The 25,910-nt window shown below is 49.4% G+C and overlaps 1 protein-coding gene across 2 annotated transcripts in view; it reads right to left on the bottom strand.

The window, feature by feature from the left end:
* Positions 1–25,910, bottom strand: part of apba1a (amyloid beta (A4) precursor protein-binding, family A, member 1a) — a 47,103-nt gene that overhangs the window by 7,572 nt on the left and 13,621 nt on the right. For both annotated transcript variants that reach the window (XR_009929058.1, XM_062454396.1), the window contains exons 2-7: positions 18,910–20,694; positions 8,683–8,784; positions 8,383–8,422; positions 7,908–8,053; positions 4,594–4,626; positions 1,758–1,844 (exon numbers count right to left, since the gene is read on the bottom strand). Coding sequence is in view for 1 of the 2 variants with exons in the window: in XM_062454396.1 (XP_062310380.1) it covers positions 1,758–1,844; positions 4,594–4,626; positions 7,908–8,053; positions 8,383–8,422; positions 8,683–8,784; positions 18,910–20,616 (2,115 nt within the window). In the remaining variant the exon portion in view is untranslated. The remainder of the gene's footprint in view (positions 1–1,757; positions 1,845–4,593; positions 4,627–7,907; positions 8,054–8,382; positions 8,423–8,682; positions 8,785–18,909; positions 20,695–25,910) is intronic.

The raw sequence follows: 25,910 nt of genomic DNA, 5'->3' as shown, positions 1-25,910 counted from the left end.
GTCATTAGGGACAGGTGGGGTACAGCCTGCCAAGAACTGCAACAAAATTATGGTATTTTTATATCTCGAAGATTACTTGCTATAATTTATTATCTAAGAATATAGCATCTTCCTAAATTGCATATCATTTGTGTTAGGATTTTATTTAATGTTAATTGGTCCCTGCCTTGCTGCTTCAGACGGCGTTCTGCCGATTCGAGTTTGCAGTAGTAGGCCATAGGCTAATCGTGAATGTGGGGCTCTGGTGCTTGCCCCTCTCTCATAATGCAATGTACATTGTACGTGTGAAAGTATTAATAGGCATGCTCAGAATGTTAGTGTGATCAACGTAGGGAGATCACGCGATTTGATGCCAAGTGGGGCTGGCATATTTCAGACCTGATTGTCTGTCTGTCTGGCGCCAACATTCGTCGGCAAGAAGAGCGAAGAGGGTAGATTGTCTTAACTAGCTTGTTAGTTTCACAAACGCCAGATAACTTGAGAAAATGAATAAAGCAGATTTTACGCTCGAGCACTGGTTTGAAACCCTTAATTTGGAGGAGAAATTTGAAGTAAAGCGACTTAGTGCCCATCAGCCACGGGAAATTGTCATTACCCAAACTGCTGGTAAAAGTAACGGCGGGATTAACGTGGAGCGGTTTTGAAGAAAAACTGGCTAACAGTTAGCATACAACATAAAGAAGGCACAAGGTTTTTCATGTCTGCTATTTGGTGGAGATGGTACTTGGTCGAGGACGGGTTACAAAGATTTGAAACATCTTTCTGAGAGGATTGCAAAACCTGAGCGGGAGTCATCTGGACAATGCTGTGAAATTGGGCTTACTTGGAAGGGTAAATGTTGCAGCCCAAGTTGACAGTGCATGCAGGCGCTCCATTGAGGAGCATAACAAACAGGTGGAGGAACACAGGTACGTTCTCAGTCGGATCATAACATGTATTAGGAACATGTAGGAAGAACCACCGTGACACCTGTGAGCCCTCAGCCTTGGTGAGTGAAAGCGTATTTTATCATCCTGCCTTTGTGGTGCTGGTCCGTGCTTTGGTCATATTTTTGTGCTGGATCGATTGATATAGATGGTGACGAGTGTCAGTGTGTCCAGGCTTATCTATTAAGGCTGTTGTCATAGAATGGATCTGTATCCCTTAAAAGTTGTCTTTCCGCTTCGTTGTGGCCTTCAGTGGAGTTGAGCTCATTGCTGTTACCTTATGGCCCTGTGGGTACATTGGTTCTGAGCTTGGTTGCATTCCTAATTTAGGTTTGTAAATGTGACCATGGTAACTTTACATGTGTGTGTGTGAGAGAGGAGAGCAATTACACAATAAGGTCTCTCTCTCTCCAGTTTATGTACTACAACACCTGGTAGAAGCAAGCCGCTCTGTCTTAAAAGTGTTTTGTGGAGCCACGCTGTTTGTTGATGTGTTAAATAAACACATCAGTGGCAAGAGGGAATTTTGTAGCTTTACTGGTATGTATCCTATATTTGGAAATGTTTTGTGCCCCACCAATGTTTTACATATAAAAAGGCCACGTATATGAGCTGACAGGGTCAGGACCTTCTGATGGCCCCAGCCTCACTGTGGACCAATGACAGCACAGCTTTTAAGTAAGATAGCCTTGTGGATTACTTTTAAAGATGATGTGGGAGAACGTGTGTGTGATAGAGAGAAATAGATAAAAAAAAACTGAGACGAAAAGAAATAGCACAAATATGTGGTTAGTGTAATGAAGGACTAACATCAGGTCAGGATGAGGGTACCTGGGAGTCAGCGTTCAGCACCTTGATCCTCTGAGTGGAGATGAACAGGTCCACCTCTGTCATGGGCTGCATCTCTCCTTCTGTAGCCTGCTCTCTCACACACACACACACACAGCCGCACACACACACACGTCATGAGTAAATAGTGATTTGTGTCTCAGTGTGTGTGTACAATGTCATGTGTTAATAGTTATTGTGTTGAAGTGTAATCATGCACCCATTGTGTTGTTTGGTTCCTGATTGGACCATTAGAACAGTTAAAGTGCAGCTAGAAGCACACTGGTAGAGAGAGGGCTGTGTTTCATGTGTGTAGCAGAGAGAGAGGGCTGTGTTTCATGTGTGTAGCAGAGAGAGAGGGCTGTGTTTCATGTGTGTAGCAGAGAGAGAGGGCTGTGTTTCATGTGTGTAGCAGAGAGAGAGGGCTGTGTTTCATGTGTGTAGCAGAGAGAGAGGGCTGTGTTTCATGTGTGTAGCAGAGCGAGAGGGCTGTGTTTCATGTGTGTAGCAGAGAGAGAGGGCTGTGTTTCATGTGTGTAGCAGAGCGAGAGGGCTGTGTTTCATGTGTGTAGCAGAGAGAGAGAGGGCTGTGTTTCATGTGTGTAGCAGAGAGAGAGGGCTGTGTTTCATGTGTGTAGCAGAGAGAGAGAGGGCTGTGTTTCATGTGTGTAGCAGAGAGAGAGGGCTGTGTTTCATGTGTGTAGCAGAGAGAGAGGGCTGTGTTTCATGTGTGTAGCACAGAGGGAGAAAGCTGTGTTTTCACGTTAGCCACTGAGGAGCATTCTAGAAGAGTGCAACGGAAGCAGATCAATACAAATACAATCAAATACAACATCAAATCCTGAGGCGGTGCAAGAACACAAACACAGCCTTGCACTTTCTGCATCCGGCAGGTTCCTGTCCTGCTGCTGAGCTAGCTGGCTTATACTGTCATCTGTAGCTCTAGTAACAATGTCATCTTTATCTGTATTGACCATATATTCTGTATCTCTATCAACAGTACATATAAATTATAAAATATACATGTGGAATCTTTGGGGAGAAAATGTCTGACATGGAAATTAGAAATGGAGGATTCATTTCAGGACAGAGAGAAATGCCTTGATGTCAAGTCCACTCATAGAACTGCTGCTGGATCCAGATGTGGAGAGTGAAAAAAAGAAAAAGAAAATAAATAAAGACAGGAGAGGTTTTTACACACACACACACACACACACACACGCGCACGCAGGCAGGCAGGTGAGACAGTGAACGGAGAGTGACAGGAGAGGTTTCTTACACACACACACACACACACACGCAGGCAGGCAGGCAGGTGAGACAGTGAACGGAGAGTGACAGAAGAGGTTTCTTACACACACACACACACACACACACACACACACAGGCAGACAGGCAGGCAGACAGACAGGCAGGCAGGCAGGTGAGACAGTGAACGGAGAGTGACAGAAGAGGTTTCTTACACACACACACGCAGGCAGACAGGCAGACAGGCAGGCAGACAGGCAGGCAGACAGACAGGCAGGCAGGCAGGCAGGCAGGCAGGAGAGTGGGGTAGTAGAGGGGTAGTAGAGGGGTAGTAGAGGGGTAGTAGTGGGGTAGTAGAGGGGGGGAGAGAGTGGGGTAGTAGAGGGGTAGTAGAGGGGTAGTAGAGGGGTAGTAGTGGGGTAGTAGAGGGGTAGTAGTGGGGTAGTAGAGGGGGAGAGAGTGGGGTAGTAGAGGGGTAGTAGAGGGGTAGTAGAGGGGTAGAGAGTGGGGTAGTAGAGGGGTAGTAGAGGGGTAGTAGAGGGGGAGAGAGAGTGGGGTAGTAGAGGGGTAGTAGAGGGGTAGTAGAGGGGGTAGTAGAGGGGTAGTAGAGGGGTAGTAGAGGGGGAGAGAGAGTGGGGTAGTAGAGGGGTAGTAGAGGGGTAGTAGAGGGGTAGTAGAGGGGAGAGAGAGTGGGGTAGTAGAGGGGTAGTAGAGGGGGAGAGAGTGGGGTAGTAGAGGGGGTAGTAGAGGGGTAGTAGAGGGGTAGTAGAGGGGGTAGTAGAGGGGTAGTAGAGGGGGAGAGAGAGTGGGGTAGTAGAGGGGTAGTAGAGGGGTAGTAGAGGGGGAGAGAGAGTGGGGTAGTAGAGGGGGAGAGAGAGAGGGGTAGTAGAGGGGGAGAGAGAGTGGGGTAGTAGAGGGGTAGTAGAGGGGTAGTAGTGGGGTAGTAGAGGGGGAGAGAGAGTGGGGTAGTAGAGGGGGAGAGAGAGTGGGGTAGTAGAGGGGTAGTAGAGGGGGAGAGAGAGTGGGGTAGTAGAGGGGTAGTAGAGGGGGAGAGAGAGTGGGGTAGTAGAGGGGTAGTAGAGGGGTAGTAGTGGGGTAGTAGAGGGGTAGTAGTGGGGTAGTAGAGGGGGAGAGAGAGAGGGGTAGTAGAGGGGGAGAGAGAGTGGGGTAGTAGAGGGGTAGTAGAGGGGTAGTAGTGGGGTAGTAGAGGGGGAGAGAGAGTGGGGTAGTAGAGGGGGAGAGAGAGTGGGGTAGTAGAGGGGGAGAGAGAGAGGGGTAGTAGAGGGGTAGTAGAGGGGTAGTAGAGGGGTAGTAGTGGGGTAGTAGAGGGGGAGAGAGAGTGGGGTAGTAGAGGGGTAGTAGAGGGGTAGTAGTGGGGTAGTAGAGGGGTAGTAGTGGGGTAGTAGAGGGGGAGAGAGAGTGGGGTAGTAGAGGGGGAGAGAGAGTGGGGTAGTAGAGGGGGAGAGAGAGTGGGGTAGTAGAGGGGTAGTAGAGGGGGAGAGAGAGAGGGGTAGTAGAGGGGTAGTAGGGGGTAGTAGAGGGGTAGTAGAGGGGGAGAGAGAGTGGGGTAGTAAAGGGGTAGTTACTGCACCTTCTTCTTGCTCTGGGATTGTTTCTGGGCGCTCTGCAACACACAGGAGCACAGGAGCACAGGAGGGTTATAGGGTTATAGGGTTATAGGGTTATAGGGTTATAGGGTTATAGGGTTATAGGGTTATAGGGTTATAGGGTTATAGGGTTAGGGTTATAGGGTTATAGGGTTATAGGGTTATAGGGTTATAGGGTTATAGGGTTATAGGGTTATAGGGTTAGGGTTATAGGGTTATAGGGTTATAGGGTTATAGGGTTATAGGGTTAGGGTTAGGGTTAGGGTTATAGGGTTATAGGGTTATAGGGTTAGGGTTATAGGGTTATAGGGTTATAGGGTTATAGGGTTATTGGGTTATAGGGTTATAGGGTTATAGGGATAGGGTTATAGGGTTATAGGGTTATAGGGTTATAGGGTTATAGGGTTATAGGGTTAGGGTTATAGGGTTATAGGGTTATAGGGTTAGGGTTATAGGGTTAGGGTTATAGGGTTATAGGGTTAGGGTTATAGGGTTATAGGGTTATAGGGTTAGGGTTATAGGGTTATAGGGTTATAGGGTTATAGGGTTATAGGGTTAGGGTTATAGGGTTATAGGGTTATAGGGTTATAGGGTTATAGGGTTATAGGGTTATAGGGTTATAGGGTTAGGGTTATAGGGTTATAGGGTTATAGGGTTATAGGGTTAGGGTTATAGGGTTATAGGGTTATAGGGTTATAGGGTTAGGGTTAGGGTTAGGGTTAGGGTTATAGGGTTATAGGGTTATAGGGTTATAGGGTTATTGGGTTATAGGGTTATAGGGTTATAGGGATAGGGTTATAGGGTTATAGGGTTATAGGGTTATAGGGTTATAGGGTTAGGGTTATAGGGTTATAGGGTTATAGGGTTAGGGTTATAGGGTTAGGGTTATAGGGTTATAGGGTTAGGGTTATAGGGTTATAGGGTTATAGGGTTATAGGGTTATAGGGTTATAGGGTTATAGGGTTATAGGGTTAGGGTTATAGGGTTATAGGGTTAGGGTTATAGGGTTAGGGTTATAGGGTTATAGGGTTATAGGGTTATTGGGTTATAGGGTTATAGGGTTATTGGGTTATAGGGTTATAGGGTTATTGGGTTATAGGGTTATAGGGTTATAGGGTTATTGGGTTATAGGGTTAGGGTTATAGGGTTATAGGGTTATAGGGTTAGGGTTATAGGGTTATAGGGTTATAGGGTTATAGGGTTATAGGGTTAGGGTTATAGGGTTATAGGGTTATAGGGTTATAGGGTTATAGGGTTATTGGGTTATAGGGTTATAGGGTTAGGGTTATAGGGTTATAGGGATAGGGTTATAGGGTTATAGGGTTATAGGGTTAGGGTTATAGGGTTATAGGGTTAGGGTTATAGGGTTATAGGGTTAGGGTTATAGGGTTATAGGGTTATAGGTCAGACAGGGGCTGTCTGGGGTGTGTATGTATGTAAGGGTGTGTGTGTGTTTGTATGTATGTAAGGGTGTGTGTGTGTGTGTGTTTGTATGTATGTAAGGGTGTGTGTGTGTGTGTGTATATGTATGTAAGGGTGTGTGTGTATGTATGTAAGGCTGTGTGTGTGTGTGTGTGTGTATGTATGTAAGGGTGTGTATGTATGTAAGGGTGTGTGTGTGTGTATGTATGTAAGGGTGTGTATGTATGTAAGGGTGTGTGTGTGTGTATGTATGTAAGGGTGTGTGTATGTAAGGGTGTGTGTGTGTGTGTGTGTGTGTGTGTGTATGTAAGGGTGTGTGTGTATGTAAGGCTGTGTGTGTGTGTGCACTTCAGTACAATGCAGCTCTGAGGTGTTCACAGGGTTGTTTGTAGCAGTATTTACTGACGCATCCACATCTTCCCCCTCACCTGCGTTCTGCCGTCTCAGTCAGTACCCTATGTGTCCAGCAGGTGGCTCTCCTGCACCCTTCAAGCCTCTCAAGACTCATTACCATAGACTTATAGTCTTTGTTCTAATTACATTTTAACATTGCTTGGTAATAACATAGACCAGGGGTCATTAACCAGTCCTACGAGAATGTAATGAGTTTCATTAAAATTGTGGGAGGCCTGTATATCTTCAGAAGTCTCGTGAATGTTACCACAGAATCCTGCACAAGTGCAACTTTTTTAGAATGATCTTTTCAATTGATCTTTCCTGTAATTTCACACCTCATAAACTATGTAATTGTGTCCATAGGCAACATATTAAACATGAAGCCGTCTTTATTCATGACTGAGGTTCTGTTCTTGGTGATGGTTCTTTGTGTGCATTAAGTGATGAGAAGGCTTCAGTGAGATAGCGAGCCAGCCTGCAGCTGGAGCTAGCAGATGGAGCCAGTCCACCTTTAGAGACTGAGCCAGTCCACCTTTAGAGACAGAGCCAGTCCACCTTGAGAGACAGAGCCAGTCCACCTTGAGAGACAGAGCCAGTCCACCTTGAGAGACAGAGCCAGTCCACCGTTAGAGACTGAGCCAGTCCACCTTTAGAGACTTACCCAGTCCACCTTTAGAGACTGCCATTCCACCTTTAGAGACTGCCATTCCACCTTTAGAGACTGAGCCAGTCCACCTTTAGAGACTTAGCCAGTCCACCTTTAGAGACTTCCTGTCCGGAGTGTGAGAACCCATGGCCCAGTTCCAAACCTTCCACATGCTAGCATCCTTCCCCCCTGCTCATCCACTACTGAGAGCTATCTCTCTCTTCCATGTTTATTCTGCAGCATGAAGTAGTCAACGTGTTTTCTGAATCACATCTGTGATAACACAGAGAAGGAGGGAGGAAGGGTGCACTATCAAAGTGTTGGAACGGGGCCAAGACTGTTCCTGTAATATATACCTGAGGAGATAACTAGTCTGTGTGTGTGTGTGTGTATGTATGTGATCAAAGGCTTGAGGCACTTGTCACATTTTTGCCATACATGCTGGAAAATGCTGTGTCACTATGAGATGGGGCTGAAGGGGGGGCTGAGGGGGCTGGAGGGGGGGCTGAGGGGGCTGGAGGGGAACTAGAGGGGGGCCAGAGGGAGGCTCGAGGCTTCCTTCCTCCATCCCCCTTCCACCCTCACCCCCTCCCTCCTCCTCCCTAACCCCCCTCCCTCCACCTCACCTCCTCCCTCCACCTCACCTCCTCCCTCACCCCCTCCCTCCTCCCTCCCTCCTCCCTCACCCCCCTCCCTCCACCTCACCCCCTCCCTCCTCCTCCCTCCTCCCTCACCCCCTCCCTCCTCCCTCACCCCCTCCCTCCTCCTCCCTCCTCCCTAACCCCCCTCCCTCCACCTCACCTCCTCCTCACCTCCCCCCTCCTTTGTCCTCACCTTGATACGGCTGACAGCCTCCTGAGCCTGCATCATGCGTATGTTTTTGGAGGGTGTCTTGTCAGACAGCAGCTGGGTGGAGCCCAGGTAGTTGGCAGCAAATATGATACCATCAATCAAGTCCTCTGGGTCACATGGTCCTGGCACTGGAGGGGAGGAGGAGGGGAAGAGAGGGAGAGGGAGGATTTACATTCTGATAGCTGAGTACAATTAACGGGTGTTAGAGTTAGGGTTAGTGTGAATATGAACCAATTTGTAGCATATATATATATATAGACCAATAAGGAAAGGGGGTGTTGTGGTGTGTAAGGGAGATGGGAGAGGTGAAATGTGTGTGTGTGTGCATGCAGAGGGGGCTGGGGACCAAGTTACTGGGCACTAACACTTGAGGACGAAGGCAGTGAGATAGAGGCAGTGAGATGGAGGCAGTGAGATGGAGGCAGAACTAGGAGGACGAGGAAGAGGAGGCACTTACCTTCCACGTATGTTGGGAAGGCGGCCAGACTTTTCCTGGACTGTGAGGAGAAAGGCCGTTAGCAACACAACACACACTCATATCTAAGGCCACAGCTGTGTCTGTCAGAGGATGCCCTCTACAGGGTTAGGGTTCCTCTGGATAGTCAGCACATCACTATCTGGTAGTTGGATTTGTTTACTATAATCTTTTTTATCTTTCAAACACAATGTTTTAATGGTCAAACTCTACTTCTTGCGTTCTGAATTGCATTTGCATTACTGATTTGGTTCCTGAACTGGTACTTCATGGTTCACCTACTTCCTTGTTGGAGGTGGGCGGAGTCTCGAAGCTGTCCTCCTGTAACAGGTGCCTGCTGGATGACTCCGCCCCCTGGGGGGAGGGTGTGTCCGAGACCGGGGACTGCGGGGGGGGGGGACAGAGAGGGAGAGAGGGAGAGAGGGAGCGTGACGAGAGCAAAATAAGTAACACCAGTAAACATGTTAAACACACCAAGCTGCTGCCCACAACCACACAGCTGTTCTGAACAGCTTTTAATCACGCGGCCCAAACACCTTCACAACAATCGCTAGGGAGACAGGGTCGCTAGGCAATATACAGTTACAACACATCACCTCTGGCCAGGTATCCACGGACACGCTGGGATGCTCCAGAGCAGTGAGTGTCGTGCAGAGAAGCATGCTCTGATAGGTGCAGTTAAACGTGGAACAGGGAGGAACTGGATGTGTGATTGGCCAGTCAAAACACATTTTTACATCAGTGATGCAAGGCAGTACACAAATATCAAATATATTTGACTGGTTCTGTGAATCACATTGCAGTGAATCATATTATTATTAAATGTCAGTGCGATACGGTATTCAATCAGGTCATGTGATCTGAGGAGAATCCTAGAGTTGGAGACACAAGGCATTGCTAGGCAACTGGACACTAAACCTGCTAGCATACCTGCAGGTGTAAGATGAGCTGTGTGTGCGCGTACGTGTGGAGGACATGATGTAATGGCCAACTATATCTGTATGAAAGTGATACAGCATCAGTATCCAGATGTATGTTTTATTGAGAGCTCTTTTACAAACCAGTGAACGAGCACAAATCAATGACTTGGAAGTGGAGCTACACACTAACCAGGACCTTCCCTTTAAGGTACACTAACCAGGACCTTCCCTTTAAGGTACACTAACCAGGACCTTCCCTTTAAGGTACACTAACCAGGATCTTCCCTTTAAGGTACACTAACCAGGACCTTCCCTTTAAGGTACACTAACCAGGACCTTCCCTTTAAGGTACACTCAGTAAGATCTCCCCCTTGTCTTACAGATGTTGTGTACGCTAATGAGGCCCTCTGAGTTGTTTATCAACACAGACAGTTCAGTGCCAGTGGAACGGACAGTTATAATTTGAGCGGCTTGCGACTTTACAGCCAATTATGTTCCAGGAATCTTTGTTCCAGCCAATTGCCTTCAGAGAGGAGGGCCTTCTCCTTGTCTTATTGTGTTGAACTGCTGTCAATCAAACTCCAGCTGGAGGAAAGCAAACGGAAGTTCAAACAAGAACTGGGGCTTTTGCTGTTTCTCAAATGTATTATTATTTATTTTTTTACTACTGCAGCTTTAACAGTTACATATCAAAGCACATTAGCTAATATAGTCTACAGTATTAGCCTTGTCAAAGCAGATAGCATAGTCTACAGTGTGATTAGCTATGTGTCAGAAGGTTTAGCATAGTTCACCAAGCGACTTTAGCCCATTCAATAGCACGTAATCCGTTTATGCCACTTAATGCGCTTTATGCTAATGCACTCTATTTCAGTAATACGATCAAGGGTTGCAAACCTGGCAACCCAGCTTGATATGATACAGCCTCATATCCAGTAGGTTCCATAGCTAAACTACAGCAAACCTGGCAACCCTGGATTAATAAATAATAATATACCAACACGTTAATTTAAAAAAGTATAGGGGCAAACATTGCCAACGTTGCTCAAAATATCATCACTTCAAAAGCCTTCAGGAAAGATGACATTTGAACAGTCCTAATTTCTCTGTACAATGTTGCCTTTTGCTAATCTGTGCACAAAACAAGAGACAGGAAATCTCCTGATAATTTTTTCTCAATCTACACGACAGAACAAACACAGACATGATCAAACCTCGTTTCTGGGTAGAAGGTCATCTTTGTCATCTTGATCAGAGTGGTCAATCTGGAACATCCAGAAATTCTCCATGGTGAAGTTGTGAGAGAGAGGTCCTAAACCGAGATGCTCACTAGTCTTCACACACACACCCTAACCCTAGCCAAGGTGCTAGCATTCACATGCACGCACACACGCACCCCAACTATAACCCCTCAACCAACTAGCGGCCCGCAGCTCGTCAGGGGGGTGCTAGATATGTGGCCAGGTTGGTTGGGGTTCGACTGCCTAGCAATCTACTCATGTGACACAACAAGGTATCAGAATTCACAATGGAATCATCGAGCAGGTGTGTAAGTGTGTGTGCTGTAGTCAGAGTTCTCCATTACCTACTAAATACCATATGGGGAGCTTTGGTCAATACACACATACATTGTAGCATAACAAAGCTGTGTTTTTGCCCTGCTGAATTTGAGGAGTGTGTGGATGTGTGTGTGTTCATGTGTGGCCTGTGTGTGTGTGTGCGTGTGTGCGTGCGCGTGTGTGTGTGGCCTGTGGATGTGTGTGTGTGTGTGTGAGGATGTGTGTGTGTGTGTGCGTGAGGATGTGTGTGTGCGTGCGTGTGGCCTGTGTGTGTGTTTGTGTGTGGCCTGTGTGTGTGTGTGTGTGTGCGTGAGGATGTGTGTGTGTGTGCGTGTGGCCTGTGTGTGTGTGTGTATGTGTGTGTGTTTGTGTGTGAGGATGTGTGTGTGTGTGTGTGTGCGTGAGGATGTGTGTATGTGTGTGTGTGTGTGTGTGTGTGTGTGTGTGTGTGTGCGTGAGGATGTGCACTCTGTGGGAAACAGCCCCTCTCTTCCAATGTTATCAGAGCCTTGTTGAATTATTTACCCTTCATCATCATGTCTGTCTCTCTATCCCTCTCTCCTCCTCCCCTCCCTCTCTCCTCCTCCCCTCCCTCTCTCCTCCTCCCCTCCCTTTCTCCCTCCATGTTCCTTCACCTCACTCACTCCCTCTCCTGCACACACTAAATAAATTATCCTAGGGAAGAAATAACATTTAACACAGAGGCGAATGTGCAAGTATCTCTGCATGAATATATTCAGATTTTAATGACTTTGGCTTGTTTGTGTAGGAGTTTTAATCCTGCTCTTATCTCTGTTCCCAGGAGAAAACCAGCCCAGTATAATGATATTCTCTGACAACTTTCAAGTCATGATTCCATTTCAATTCATTTCACATTCATATATTATTTTCTGACGTTTTTCATTCCCTAGAACCCACAACCAAGCTGAGATTAGTTCCTCTAGTTAGACCAGAGGATACATGCTAAAGGGTTAGGATCAGGACTACAGTATCACTAGAGGGTTAGGATCAGGACTACAGTATCACTAAAGGGTTAGGATCAGTACTACAGTATCACTAGAGGGTTAGGATCAGGACTACAGTATCACTAGAGGGTTAGGATCAGGACTACAGTATCACTAGAGGGTTAGGATCAGGACTACAGTATCACTAGAGGGTTAGGATCAGGACTACAGTATCACTAGAGGGTTAGGATCAGGACTACAGTATTACTAGAGGGTTAGGATCAGGACTACAGTATCACTAGAGGGTTAGGATCAGGACTACAGTATCACTAAGGGGTTAGGATCAGGACTACAGTATCACTAGAGGGTTAGGATCAGGACTACAGTATCACTAGAGGGTTAGGATCAGGACTACAGTATCACTAGAGGGTTAGGATCAGGACTACAGTATCACTAGAGGGTTAGGATCAGGACTACAGTATCACTAGAGGGTTAGGATCAGGACTACAGTATCACTAAAGGGTTAGGATCAGTACTACAGTATCACTAGAGGGTTAGGATCAGTACTACAGTATCACTAGAGGGTTAGGATCAGGACTACAGTATCACTAAGGGGTTAGGATCAGGACTACAGTATCACTAAGGGGTTAGGATCAGGACTACAGTATCACTAGAGGGTTAGGATCAGGACTACAGTATCACTAAGGGGTTAGGATCAGGACTACAGTATCACTAGAGGGTTAGGATCAGGACTACAGTATCACTAAGGGGTTAGGATCAGGACTACAGTATCACTAGAGGGTTAGGATCAGGACTACAGTATCACTAGAGGGTTAGGATCAGGACTACAGTATCACTAAGGGGTTAGGATCAGGACTACAGTATCACTAAGGGGTTAGGATCAGGACTACAGTATCACTAGAGGGTTAGGATCAGGACTACAGTATCACTAAGGGGTTAGGATCAGGACTACAGTATCACTAGAGGGTTAGGATCAGGACTACAGTATCACTAGAGGGTTAGGATCAGGACTACAGTATCACTAGAGGGTTAGGATCAGGACTACAGTATCACTAAGGGGTTAGGATCAGGACTACAGTATCACTAGAGGGTTAGGATCAGGACTACAGTATCACTAGAGGGTTAGGATCAGGACTACAGTATCACTAGAGGGTTAGGATCAGGACTCCAGTGTTACTAGAAGTGAAGAGCTGAGGGAATGTGTGTGTGTGTGTGTGTTTGTGAATAGGGCACGATTATGGCCAAAATGATCATCACGATTATTTTGATCAATATTGAGATCACGATTAATTATCACGATTATTTGTTGATTTTAACCAAAACAAATGTTATTGTCACATAGGCTAATTATAACTGCTTTCACATCCATATTGTGCTACATTCCTGCTAATGTACAAATATGTGCATCAAAATAAAATAGGTTCTCTTATTCACCAAAATTCAGTGCATCTCCTTAAAGAATTAAGAAAAATTAATAAATAAAACAATAAAGAAAATGTAGCAAAACTTCAACAAGGCACTATTTTCCATTCTACATTGTGGAAATATATTTTAGGAAAAATAAATTATACTATGAACGGAATGACGCATTTTAAATATCGCTCGATCACGCAAATTTGATCGTGGGAAGCCGTGATCGTGATTAAAATTCAATTAATTGTGCAGCCCTATGTGTGAATGTATCTGTGTCCTTGCGTTTTTGCGTGATTCCACTTGAACCTCAGCCAGTCTGAGACATGAGTCATGTTCCTCTGGTCTGTCAGGACCTGTGAGGGAGGAGTCATGTTCCTCTGGTCTGTCAGGACCTGTGAGGGAGGAGTCATGTTCCTCTGGTCTGTCAGGACCTGTGAGGGAGGAGTCATGTTCCTCTGGTCTGTCAGGACCTGTGAGGGAGGAGTCATGTTCCTCTGGTCTGTCAGGACCTGTGAGGGAGGAGTCATGTTCCTCTGGTCTGTCAGGACCTGTGAGGGAGGAGTCATGTTCCTCTGGTCTGTCAGGACCTGTGAGACATGAGTCATGTTCCTCTGGTCTGTCAGGACCTGTGAGGGAGGAGTCATGTTCCTCTGGTCTGTCAGGACCTGTGAGGGAGGAGTCATGTTCCTCTGGTCTGTCAGGACCTGTGAGGGAGGAGTCATGTTCCTCTGGTCTGTCAGGACCTGAGAGGGAGGAGTCATGTTCCTCTGGTCTGTCAGGACCTGTGAGGGAGGAGTCATGTTCCTCTGGTCTGTCAGGACCTGTGAGGGAGGAGTCATGTTCCTCTGGTCTGTCAGGACCTGTGAGGGAGGAGTCATGTTCCTCTGGTCTGTCAGGACCTGTGAGGGAGGAGTCATGTTCCTCTGGTCTGTCAGGACCTGTGAGGGAGGAGTCATGTTCCTCTGGTCTGTCAGGACCTGTGAGGGAGGAGTCATGTTCCTCTGGTCTGTCAGGACCTGTGAGGGAGGAGTCATGTTCCTCTGGTCTGTCAGGACCTGTGAGGGAGGAGTCTCTCCCTCCACCACAGAGGTCTACAGGGGTTATTAGCGTCCTTTACAACAAGCTGCTTTATTCACTTTCTTCCCCCCCTCCTCTTTCCCCTCCCCCCCCTCTTCCCCCCCCCCATTTACCCTCCCTTTACCTTCTTTCTCCCCTCCCTTTCTCCCCTCCCTTTCTCCCCTCCCTTTCTCCCCTCCCTTTCTCTCCCTTTCTCTCCTCCCCTCTCTCCTCCCAACACAGTTTCTTTATTTCCAGACACACATCCATCTATCTTGCGTGACAGAGGATATCCTGCCCCCCTGCCCCTGGGGTCATGTAGATAAAGGATGTGATCCTCTCCATGGACAAGCCTGGTGGCACGCACACACATGGATGCACACACACAAAGTCAAATGAGGTTGTGCGTTAGTGAGGATGCCTGTACTGCAGTGTATAAGACCAGAACAGCCCCAGAAAGGTTCTCACAACATTAAGACAACAAGACATAATTCGGTGGTACGATTAACATGATCATTAACATGATCGTAAACATGTTAGAAATAAACTATTTAGTGGATTTGTAAACTTACTGTAAATGTGTTTAATATGATAATATGTGTGTGAGGCTTGAGGGTTGAAATGGCGAGAGATAGGAGGAGAGATAGGAGGAGAGGTAGGAGGAGAGGTAGGAGGAGAGATAGGAGGAGAGGTAGGAGGAGAGGTAGGAGGAGAGGTAGGAGGAGAGATAGGAGGAGAAATTCAAACTCGGGAGAATCTTTTCCATCCTCTCTCCATTTCAAACACTCCATTTCTCTGGCTCCATCTCTTCTCTCCCTCTCTTCCCTTATCAGTGCCGGGCGATCGAGGGGAGGAGAGAGGAGAGTTCAATTTGCCTGATCAACCATGTCGCTAGAATACTAATGAGACAGACAGACCAACCACAGGTCAATCACTGCCCAGCATCCTACTGCAACACCAGGGGAGGGGAGGGGAGGGGAGGAGGGGAGAGGAGAGAGGAGAGGAGAGGAGAAGGGAGGAGACATGGAGAGGAGGGCAGAGGAGAGGAGAGTGCAGAGGAGAGGACAGGACACATGGGAAGGAGGGAAGAGAAGAGAAGGGAGGAGAGTTTGTCCATTGGGCAGGCAGTCACCACTGAGCGTGTGCCTCAGAGGAAAGAGGGGGACCATGAAGAGGAGAGGGAGAAATGAAACGCTTGAAAGGGATTTAAAAGGGAGAGGTAGCAAGAAACAGAGTGGAATAAGAGGTGATGGACAAACGTTGTTTTAAGACCAACAATGAACAAGTCAGCAAGCTAAAACCTTCTTGGGTCCCTCATCCACCACTAACACTGCACCCCCCCCCCTCATCCACCACTAACACTGCACCCCCCCCCCTCATCCACCACTAACACTGCACCCCCCCCTCATCCACCACTAACACTGCACCCCCCCCTCATCCACCACTAACACTGCACCCCCCCCCCTCATCCACCACTAACACTGCACCCCCCCCCCCATCCACCACTAACACTGCACCCCCCCCCCTCATCCACCACTAACACTGCACCCCCCCCTCATCCACCACTAACACTGCACCCCCCCCTCATCCACCACTAACACTGCACCCCCCCCTCATCCACCACTAACACTGCACCCCCCCTCATCCACCACTAACACTGCACCCCCCCCTCATCCACCACTAACACTGCACCCCCCCCCTCATCCACCACTAACACTGCACCCCCCCCTCATCCACCACTAACACTGCACCCCCCCCCTCATCCACCACTAACACTGCACCCCCCCCTCATCCACCACTAACACTGCACACTGCACCCCTCATCCACCACTAACACTGCACCCCCCCCTCATCCACCACTAACACTGCACCCCCCCCTCATCCACCACTAACACTGCACACTGCACCCCTCATCCACCACTAACACTGCACACTGCACCCCTCATCCACCACTAACACTGCACCCCCCCCTCATCCACCACTAACACTGCACCCCCCCCCTCATCCACCACTAACACTGCACCCCCCCCTCATCCACCACTAACACTGCACCCCCCCCTCATCCACCACTAACACTGCACCCCCCCCCTCATCCACCACTAACACTGCACCCCCCCCTCATCCACCACTAACACTGCACCCCCCCCTCATCCACCACTAACACTGCACCCCCCCCCTCATCCACCACTAACACTGCACCCCCCCCTCATCCACCACTAACACTGCACACTGCACCCCTCATCCAACACTAACACTGCACCCCCCCTCATCCACCACTAACACTGCACACTGCACCCCTCATCCAACACTAACACTGCACCCCCCCGTCATCCACCACTAACACTGCACACTGCACCCCTCATCCACCACTAACACTGCACCCCCCCCTCATCCACCACTAACACTGCACACTGCACCCCTCATCCACCACTAACACTGCACCCCCCCCCTCATCCACCACTAACACTGCACCCCCCCCCCCTCATCCACCACTAACACTGCACCCCCCCCCTCATCCACCACTAACACTGCACCCCCCCCCTCATCCACCACTAACACTGCACCCCCCCTCATCCACCACTAACACTGCACACTGCACCCCTCATCCAACACTAACACTGCACCCCCCCCTCATCCACCACTAACACTGCACACTGCACCCCCCCCTCATCCACCACTAACACTGCACACTGCATCTCTCATCCACCACTAACACTGCACCCCCCCCCCTCATCCACCACTAACACTGCACACTGCACCCCTCATCCACCACTAACACTGCACACTGCACCCCTCATCCACCACTAACACTGCACCCCCCCCCTCATCCACCACTAACACTGCACCCCCCCCCATCCACCACTAACACTGCACCCCCCCCCTCATCCACCACTAACACTGCACCCCCCCCTCATCCACCACTAACACTGCACCCCCCCCTCATCCACCATTAACACTGCACCCCCCCCCCTCATCCACCACTAACACTGCACACTGCACCCCCCCCCCCTCATCCACCACTAACACTGCACCCCCCCCTCATCCACCATTAACACTGCACACTGCACCCCCCCCCCATCCACCACTAACACTGCACCCCCCCCTCATCCACCACTAACACTGCACCCCCCCCATCCACCACTAACACTGCATCCCCCCCCCCCCTCATCCACCACTAACACTGCACCCCCCCCTCATCCACCACTAACACTGCACCCCCCCTCATCCACCACTAACACTGCACCCCCCCCCCCCTCATCCACCACTAACACTGCACCCCCCCCCTCATCCACCACTAACACTGCACCCCCCCCTCATCCACCACTAACACTGCACCCCCCCCCTCATCCACCACTAACACTGCACCCCCCCCTCATCCACCACTAACACTGCACCCCCCCCCTCATCCACCACTAACACTGCACCCCCCCCTCATCCACCACTAACACTGCACACTGCACCCCTCATCCACCACTAACACTGCACCCCCCCCCTCATCCACCACTAACACTGCACCCCCCCCCCTCATCCACCACTAACACTGCACCCCCCCCTCATCCACCACTAACACTGCACCCCCCCCTCATCCACCACTAACACTGCACCCCCCCTCATCCACCACTAACACTGCACACTGCACCCCTCATCCAACACTAACACTGCACCCCCCCTCATCCACCACTAACACTGCACACTGCACCCCCCCCCCCTCATCCACCACTAACACTGCACCCCCCCCTCATCCACCACTAACACTGCACCCCCCCCCCTCATCCACCACTAACACTGCACCCCCCCCTCATCCACCACTAACACTGCACCCCCCCTCATCCACCACTAACACTGCACCCCCCCCCTCATCCACCACTAACACTGCACCCCCCCCCTCATCCACCACTAACACTGCACCCCCCCCCTCATCCACCACTAACACTGCACCCCCCCCTCATCCACCACTAACACTGCACCCCCCCCCCCTCATCCACCACTAACACTGCACCCCCCCCTCATCCACCACTAACACTGCACCCCCCCTCATCCACCACTAACACTGCACCCCCCCCCTCATCCACCACTAACACTGCACCCCCCCCCTCATCCACCACTAACACTGCACCCCCCCCCTCATCCACCACTAACACTGCACCCCCCCCCCTCATCCACCACTAACACTGCACCCCCCCCTCATCCACCACTAACACTGCACCCCCCCCCCCCCCCCCCAAATCAGGCTGTGTGTTGAAGGGGAGAAGACCAAAGGAAATGCATCTAGTTCCTGGTTAGCTAAGATAGCCTCTATCTTTGGGTGTAAGTAACTCGAGCAGCTTAACACACACACACACACAAACATGCACAAACACCCACTAACACAAACATCTCACAAAACAGGTGACAGACTTCACAGTAATGTAACCAAATACGATGACATCACCACAAATATGTGATTGAGCACACACTCAGGAACACACACAGCTAACCCCACACACACACAGCTACCCCCCCCCCCCACACACACAGTTAACCCCACACACACACATACAGCTAACCCCCTCCACACACACTCACACCCCCAGCGTGAGTGTAAGCAGTACTCACATCGCCCCCTAGTGGCGGCTGCAGGTCACTCTCAGCCGTGGGGCTCAGGTCCTGCCTCATCACCCAGACAGGCTCCCTGGGCTCGTCAGGTGTGTAGGGCGAGCGCACTGTCCGGGTCTTCACCTCCTCAATGGCCTCCTTGATGTCCTTGATGGCCAGAGAGATGGCATCCCGCTGCTCTCTGCTGTTCCTCACCCCGCCCTGTTCCTCCTGGGGGCTGCCTGCCTGGGCCAGCTCTCCTCCCTCCTCCCCTGCTCCCCCCTCCCCTGCTCCCTCCTCCCCCTCCCCTGCTGCCTTCACCGGGAGCTGTTCGCCGTCTGTGGGAGGGGGGGTGAGTTTGGAGTTGAGGTGCCTGGATTCAGTCCACTCTCTAACCTCCTCTCCTCTCCTCCCTCCCCTTCCTTCGTCTGGTTCTCCTCCAGCTGCGTCTCGTTCCTGAGAGCTGCTTCTCTCTCGGCCGGCCGTCACGGCCGTGTCCCCTTCCTCGTCCTGGTCACAGCTATCGGCCCGTGGGTACGGAGCGAACTCCGCCTCCTTCTCAGGGCTGTCGGACTCTCCGTCTGAGCGCTCGTCGTAGTGATGCAGCCGAGATCCCACCGCCTCCCGCTGCCTGAAGCTCCCACCCTCTGGAAGCCGGAGCCCCGCCCTCTTCTGCAGCAGCGTTTCAGGCCCCGCCCCCACAGGCCCCGCCCCCACAGGCCCCCCCCCCAGGGGCGTGTTCCCGATCTCTTCATACACGTGCTCTGACAGTGAGCAGTCAAACGCCTCGTCCTCGTGCTCCGCCACTTCGCTCTCACTGCCCCGCCCCCCAGCCCCGCCCCCAGCACAGTAGAGAGGCGGGGCATAGACGTCGCCCGGGTTCAAGGCCTCCTCCGCCTCTTCCTGGTCCCGGGGCCTCTGGAGGTCTAACAGGGGCTGGCGAGGCAGGGGGGGGGGCTGGGGGGCATAGGGGGGCTGGGGCGATGGGGGCTGGGGGGGCGAGGGAGTCAGAGCTCCCTGGCGATGCTGGTGGTGCTGCTGCTCGGCCTCAGCACTCTCTGTGTATCCCTCCGCCTCGGGCCGCAGCGCCACGCCGTACGTGTCGTCCCCCTCCGCCTCTGGCCCTTCCTGTGACATCATCATTGCCACAGAGACCCCGTCTTCCTCATCGCCCTCGGCGCGGTCTGTGTGGGCGTGGAAGCCGCTCTCTGTGCTGGCGGACCGGGCGAGCGTTGAGTCGTCACGCTCTCGCTCATCCTCCTCTCGCTCGCAGCACTGAGGCAGGGCTTGCTGCCTCGCCATCTCCAGCTGTCTCTCTGCCTCCCTCTGCTGCCTCTCTTCCTCCCTCTGCTGCCTTTGTTGGCATCTCTGCTGCTGGGCACGCAGCCGTGCCTCGCTGTCCCCCTGTCTGCGGTAGCGTGTAACTGCAGGCCTGGGGATGGGCTGCTGCTGGGCCTCCTGGTGCAGCTCCGCATCTGGCCCCTCTCCTGACCTGCGCTGTGGGCCCCCCCTGCCCTCATGCCTCCTGTAGCGAGGTCCTGAGGGCTGTGAGGCGTGGTGGTGGTTGTTGTTCTCTGCAGCATTGTTGCTATGCTGGCGAGAACGGACATTGTTGGCGGCGCCGTTGTCGTGGCGACGGCGTTGAGGGGGCGGGGCCTGCAGTCTCTCTAGGTCCGCCTCCACGTCCTCGCTCACCTCCTGGCCAAGCTCTGCCTCCTGTGGGTTCATGGCTAGCTCTGATTGGATGTTGTCTAGGAAATCATCATCTACCCTCCTGGGAGATACTGTTAGTCACAACAAAGGCTTCTGGGAAGGAGAGAGAGGGAGTGGGAGGGAGAGGGAGATGAGAGACCATGTTAGGTTCTTATTAATAGTTTTCATCCAAATTCCCCCATCCTGCATATTTCCCACCTAAATATATTGATCAACACTGCCAAAATTCAGAGCTGGACTACTTCTTTCCTCGTCTCTAAAACAAGACTGGAACAGACACAGTTGAATGGATTCACCGTGGTTTGGGTGTAAAGCCCAAAATCTGAAATTCTAATTGGCTTGAAAGAGCAAGAACATGTGTAGGGTACAGACCTGCAACATGCTGGGGGAGCAGCTAGCATACCAAGCAGAGATAGCTACGCTGTTAGCACTGCAGGCTACCTAAGACTGCAGCTAGCATACCAAGCAAAGCTAGCCTACCTAGGCACTGTGGGTCAGCTCAAATGCTAACAAAATGCTGATCCAACAGCGAGGTAGCAGAGGAGGAAACCCTTGTATTGATCACAGAGCTTGGTTGAGATCATGCCCCAAAAAGGACCATCTAACTATTAAGGCAAGAATCTGTGTGTGTGTGTCTAAGGCTCGATTATCTCAGTGTATGAAGTTGAAATTGAGCAGGTATATTGGGACTGCACTAGTTAAGTCAAATCAATCCCATGTATCTCACAGCTTTGCATGTTACTGCTAGAGAAGTAGCTGACTTCCCCCCAGAGACTTACTGGACTGGAGATCAGATAACCCTAACCCTAAGATCCTCACTTTTATAAATACAGAGACGACTGGACTGGAGATCAGATTTCTTATAAATGTATAAGTTTAGCTCAGGGCTCCCTTCGACCACACACACACACAACCTTATGTAGCACAGTCCACAGACAAAGCACGGTACCATCACACCTTCTCCTACCCCCGACAAGGAAAGGGTTTTCCCTCTTTGTCCTTATCTCCCAGAGGAGAAGCTTCAAAGCTTCTGGCCCAGCATGGGGTCAGAAACAGAGACCACATGGCCCACAGTATCAGACAAAGGATTTATAAGGAAGAACTTTCTTATGTGGATTTACAAATATATTCTCAAGGACTACCGGGCTCATGGACACTTTCAATGACAGTAGTTGATGTGTTATAATGTGTGTTTTTCTCATTTACTTAGAACGTTGTTTAATTGAGGCTTGATTATAACTTCCCTTCAAGTATAGTTAAGTCAGCCAATCCTGATATCAAAATGATTGTACCATACTAACAAAACCATTTATGAATGTTGTATTGTTATATTCTGAAGTTTAAGCATTCCATGGACAGTTGAAATAACGGAACTCAAAAGGTACAGCTACTTCACACCTAGGCAGATCTCAGGACGACGCCCAGGTGGGGGGAAACTGACCAATGAAAGAGGTCACCTTCACGGGGACCCCCCCCTTGTTCTTTGGAGTATAAAACCCCCAAACGTACAATCACCCCCGCTTGTTCGTAGGAATTAAACTGAGGTGAACGCGTCACTCTCTAACCTATTCCTCTCAATTGGCACATTCACTGAGCGCCCGGAACTTTGACGAGAGATTCCGCTTTCTATTCGTTGGACATAACGAACCTTTGACTCCTTCTTCAAACCGACAAAAGTAACTGCGATTTGCAATATTTCTTACTTGTGACATATTGGCATGTTGTGATTAAATTGTTGATGTTTGATTGTATTTTACAAATGAGTTAACTTAACCCTTGTTAAGTCAGTTGCCCTTGCTCGTCCATTGTTACCAGAAAGGCCTACCTGTCCCTCTCTACCCCTCTCCCACTCTCTCTCTCTCTCTCTCTCTCTCCCCTTCACACGCGCTCTACACAGCCATTGTGTTGCTCGCCCTCATTTGCATACAGCCACTGTACTACTCTGACTAACCCATAACTTATCTGGTATTTGTTCATTATAATTACATTCTCCTAAATAAATCATTGTGTATAATATTCGCGTATCACTCACGTTATCTGATCTGCTCTACTTTCATAGAAATTCACTACTTAAGATTAGACTGATTATTACGAAGGCTATTATTCAATATTATTCAATAAGGTTTCCTCTGTCCCTTTAACAATAAGAGGTGGTGCCCCTAAGAACTACATACTTTATTATAAATTAAGTATTGCTAATCTTAAACGAGCAAACCCCGCTACACTTAGAACACGAATACACTCCCCTGCAGGTGTTTCCCTTCTTAAGCCTGGCTGACTGAAAACAAGAGTGGGATGGAGACTGTGTGTGTGTGTGTGTTTGAGAGAGATTGACAGTGACCTAGTTCAAAGCTAAAGCTAGAGTGATGAAACACAGTTGTGGATCATAAACATTGTGATCACACAAACACAGACATGTGCTAAAGAAAACACACTCACACACACACACTCTCTCACACACACACACACACACTCTCACACACACACACACACACACACACATAGAGTGCACCTCTGGTAACCACGGTAATGGTCTCCCTTGGCAGTGGCTACACTGAGGAGTTCAGACTGCGGTAAAACAGTCAGATTCCATGACTGTGGGTTAGGGACTCTCTCCCTCAGGAAACACCAGAGAGAGTGACAGAGAGCAAAGCTTCCTATCTTACAGTTTCAGTTCTCAGTCGCTTTGGTACATTTCTCGAATCATCCTCGACATTTGCAAAACAGTAAGTGCATTTCTCAAAACAATTCGTACAAAAAGCAAAACGCCATGGATTACCTGCAAAAGCCAGTCTCTTGCTCAAAATCCTTAGTTCATCTCTCAAAAGTAAATATCTGTGTCAATGAACATATCAGTGCCATCAGAAAAAAGTCTAATGGAAATGTATAGAAATATGCTTGACATATGACAACTTGTACAACCATTTTGCATGTAAAGACTTATGCTATGAACTAATGCCTAAATGTTGTGGGGGGTGAGACTATTCAACAGAGACCCATTCTAATACATTTTGATCAACATGACATAAGCAATTGATAATGTAGGAAACAGCAGAGAATTGTACATAATCATTTGCATGGATGTACCAAAGCATTTGCAACTTGTTCAAAGAAATGAGAAACTGCTTTTTTGATGTGCACAAGTGACACAATGATGTGAAGATTGAACAGGTAGTTTTGAGAATTTCAATTCTGATCTGAGAAATGTACCAAAGCGACTGAGAAAAACTGTAATTTAGGGTTAGGGTTAATGAAGGCATTAAGCCAAATCAGTGCAATATTAGATGACACAGTAGAATAAGTAGTACTTAACCCTTGTGCTGCCTTCGGGTCACATGACCCAAAGGTTCATAACGAACCATCGTTGTGTTTACCCAATTTTACCCAATACAAAAACAAATACAAATTATTTTCTTTTAACCTTTGCAATGTGGGGGGTCTGAGACAGCCCAACGGTTAAAAGAAAATGTTTTTGTATGCGGTAAAGTTGTCGCAATACGACGGTGGGTCACAATGACTGATGGGTCAGAATGACCCGAAGATAACACAAGGGTTAAGGCAACCACTCACAGTAAAACCCTTCCTTTATAACACACGTTTCCCTCTTCCTCTCCTCTTTTTACCTCTCCTTCTCTCCCTCCTTCTCTCCCTCCTTCTCTTCTCTCTACTTGCACAGAGATGCGTTGGAAAAGGGCCCATCTCAAGGGCACAAGAACACAACAGACAGGCTAACACACACATACAACACTCTCACACCTTGGACAGGCTAACACACACACACACACACACCTCAGACAGGCTAACACACACACACACACCTCAGACAGGCTAACACACACACACACACACCTCAGACAGGCTAACACACACATACAACACTCTCACACCTTGGACAGGCTAACACACACACACCTCAGACAGGCTAACACACACACACACACACCTCAGACAGGCTAACACACACACACACTCTCACACACCTCAGACAGGCTAACACACACACACACACACACCTCAGACAGGCTAACACACACACACACACACCTCAGACAGGCTAACACACACACACACACACACACCTCAGACAGGCTAACACACACACACTCTCACACACCTCAGACAGGCTAACACACACACACACTCTCACACCTCAGACAGGCTAACACACACACACACACACCTCAGACAGGCTAACACACACACACTCTCACACACCTCAGACAGGCTAACACACACACACACTCTCACACCTCAGACAGGCTAACACACACACACACACACACACCTCAGACAGGCTAACACACACACACACACACACACCTCAGACAGGCTAACACACACACACACTCTCACACCTCAGACAGGCTAACACACACACACACACACCTCAGACAGGCTAACACACACATACAACACTCTCACACCTTGGACAGGCTAACACACACACACACACACACCTCAGACAGGCTAACACACACACACACACACACACCTCAGACAGGCTAACACACTCACACACACACACACCTCAGACAGGCTAACACACACATACAACACTCTCACACCTTGGACAGGCTAACACACACACACACACACACACCTCAGACAGGCTAACACACACACACACACACACACACACCTCAGACAGGCTAACACACACACACACACACACCTCAGACAGGCTAACACACACACACACACACACACCTCAGACAGGCTAACACACACACACACACACACACCTCAGACAGGCTAACACACACACACACACACACACCTCAGACAGGCTAACACACACACACACACACCTCAGACAGGCTAACACACACACACACACACACCTCAGACAGGCTAACACACACACACACACACACCTCAGACAGGCTAACACACACACACACTCTCACACACCTCTCTTGCCAAGTGTCGGGCCCCCCATGCTGTTCTGGGGAGTGACAGGCCCGACCTGCAGGAGTCAAGACCAGCACACACACACACAAACTCTGTGACCACACATGACTGGGATCATCTTCAACATCTGAACTTTACTGTCTAGGGGAGGGTTAGGGTTAGATAGGGAACATTTATGTATTTGAGTTGATAGCAGAGTTACAGTATAATTGTTATTGCAGATGACATTCTCACTTGTGCAGAGCTTTGTTCAGAAATTGTTAAACAGCACGTATTGTCAGATTGTTAGCGAAGCAACAGTTGTCAATACAATTCAAGGCCCTTTTGTAATACTGATTAAATCAGTTGTTTATTGTAAACGGCTTGTTTGTCAGTGTTGAGAAAACCAAAGCTGTTCA

Source organism: Osmerus eperlanus, chromosome 28 (assembly GCF_963692335.1).
Source record: "Osmerus eperlanus chromosome 28, fOsmEpe2.1, whole genome shotgun sequence".
NCBI classification, from domain to species: domain Eukaryota; kingdom Metazoa; phylum Chordata; class Actinopteri; order Osmeriformes; family Osmeridae; genus Osmerus; species Osmerus eperlanus.
The sequence above is the reverse complement of the archived record's forward strand: the minus strand, read 5'-3'. Positions and strand labels throughout refer to the sequence as shown.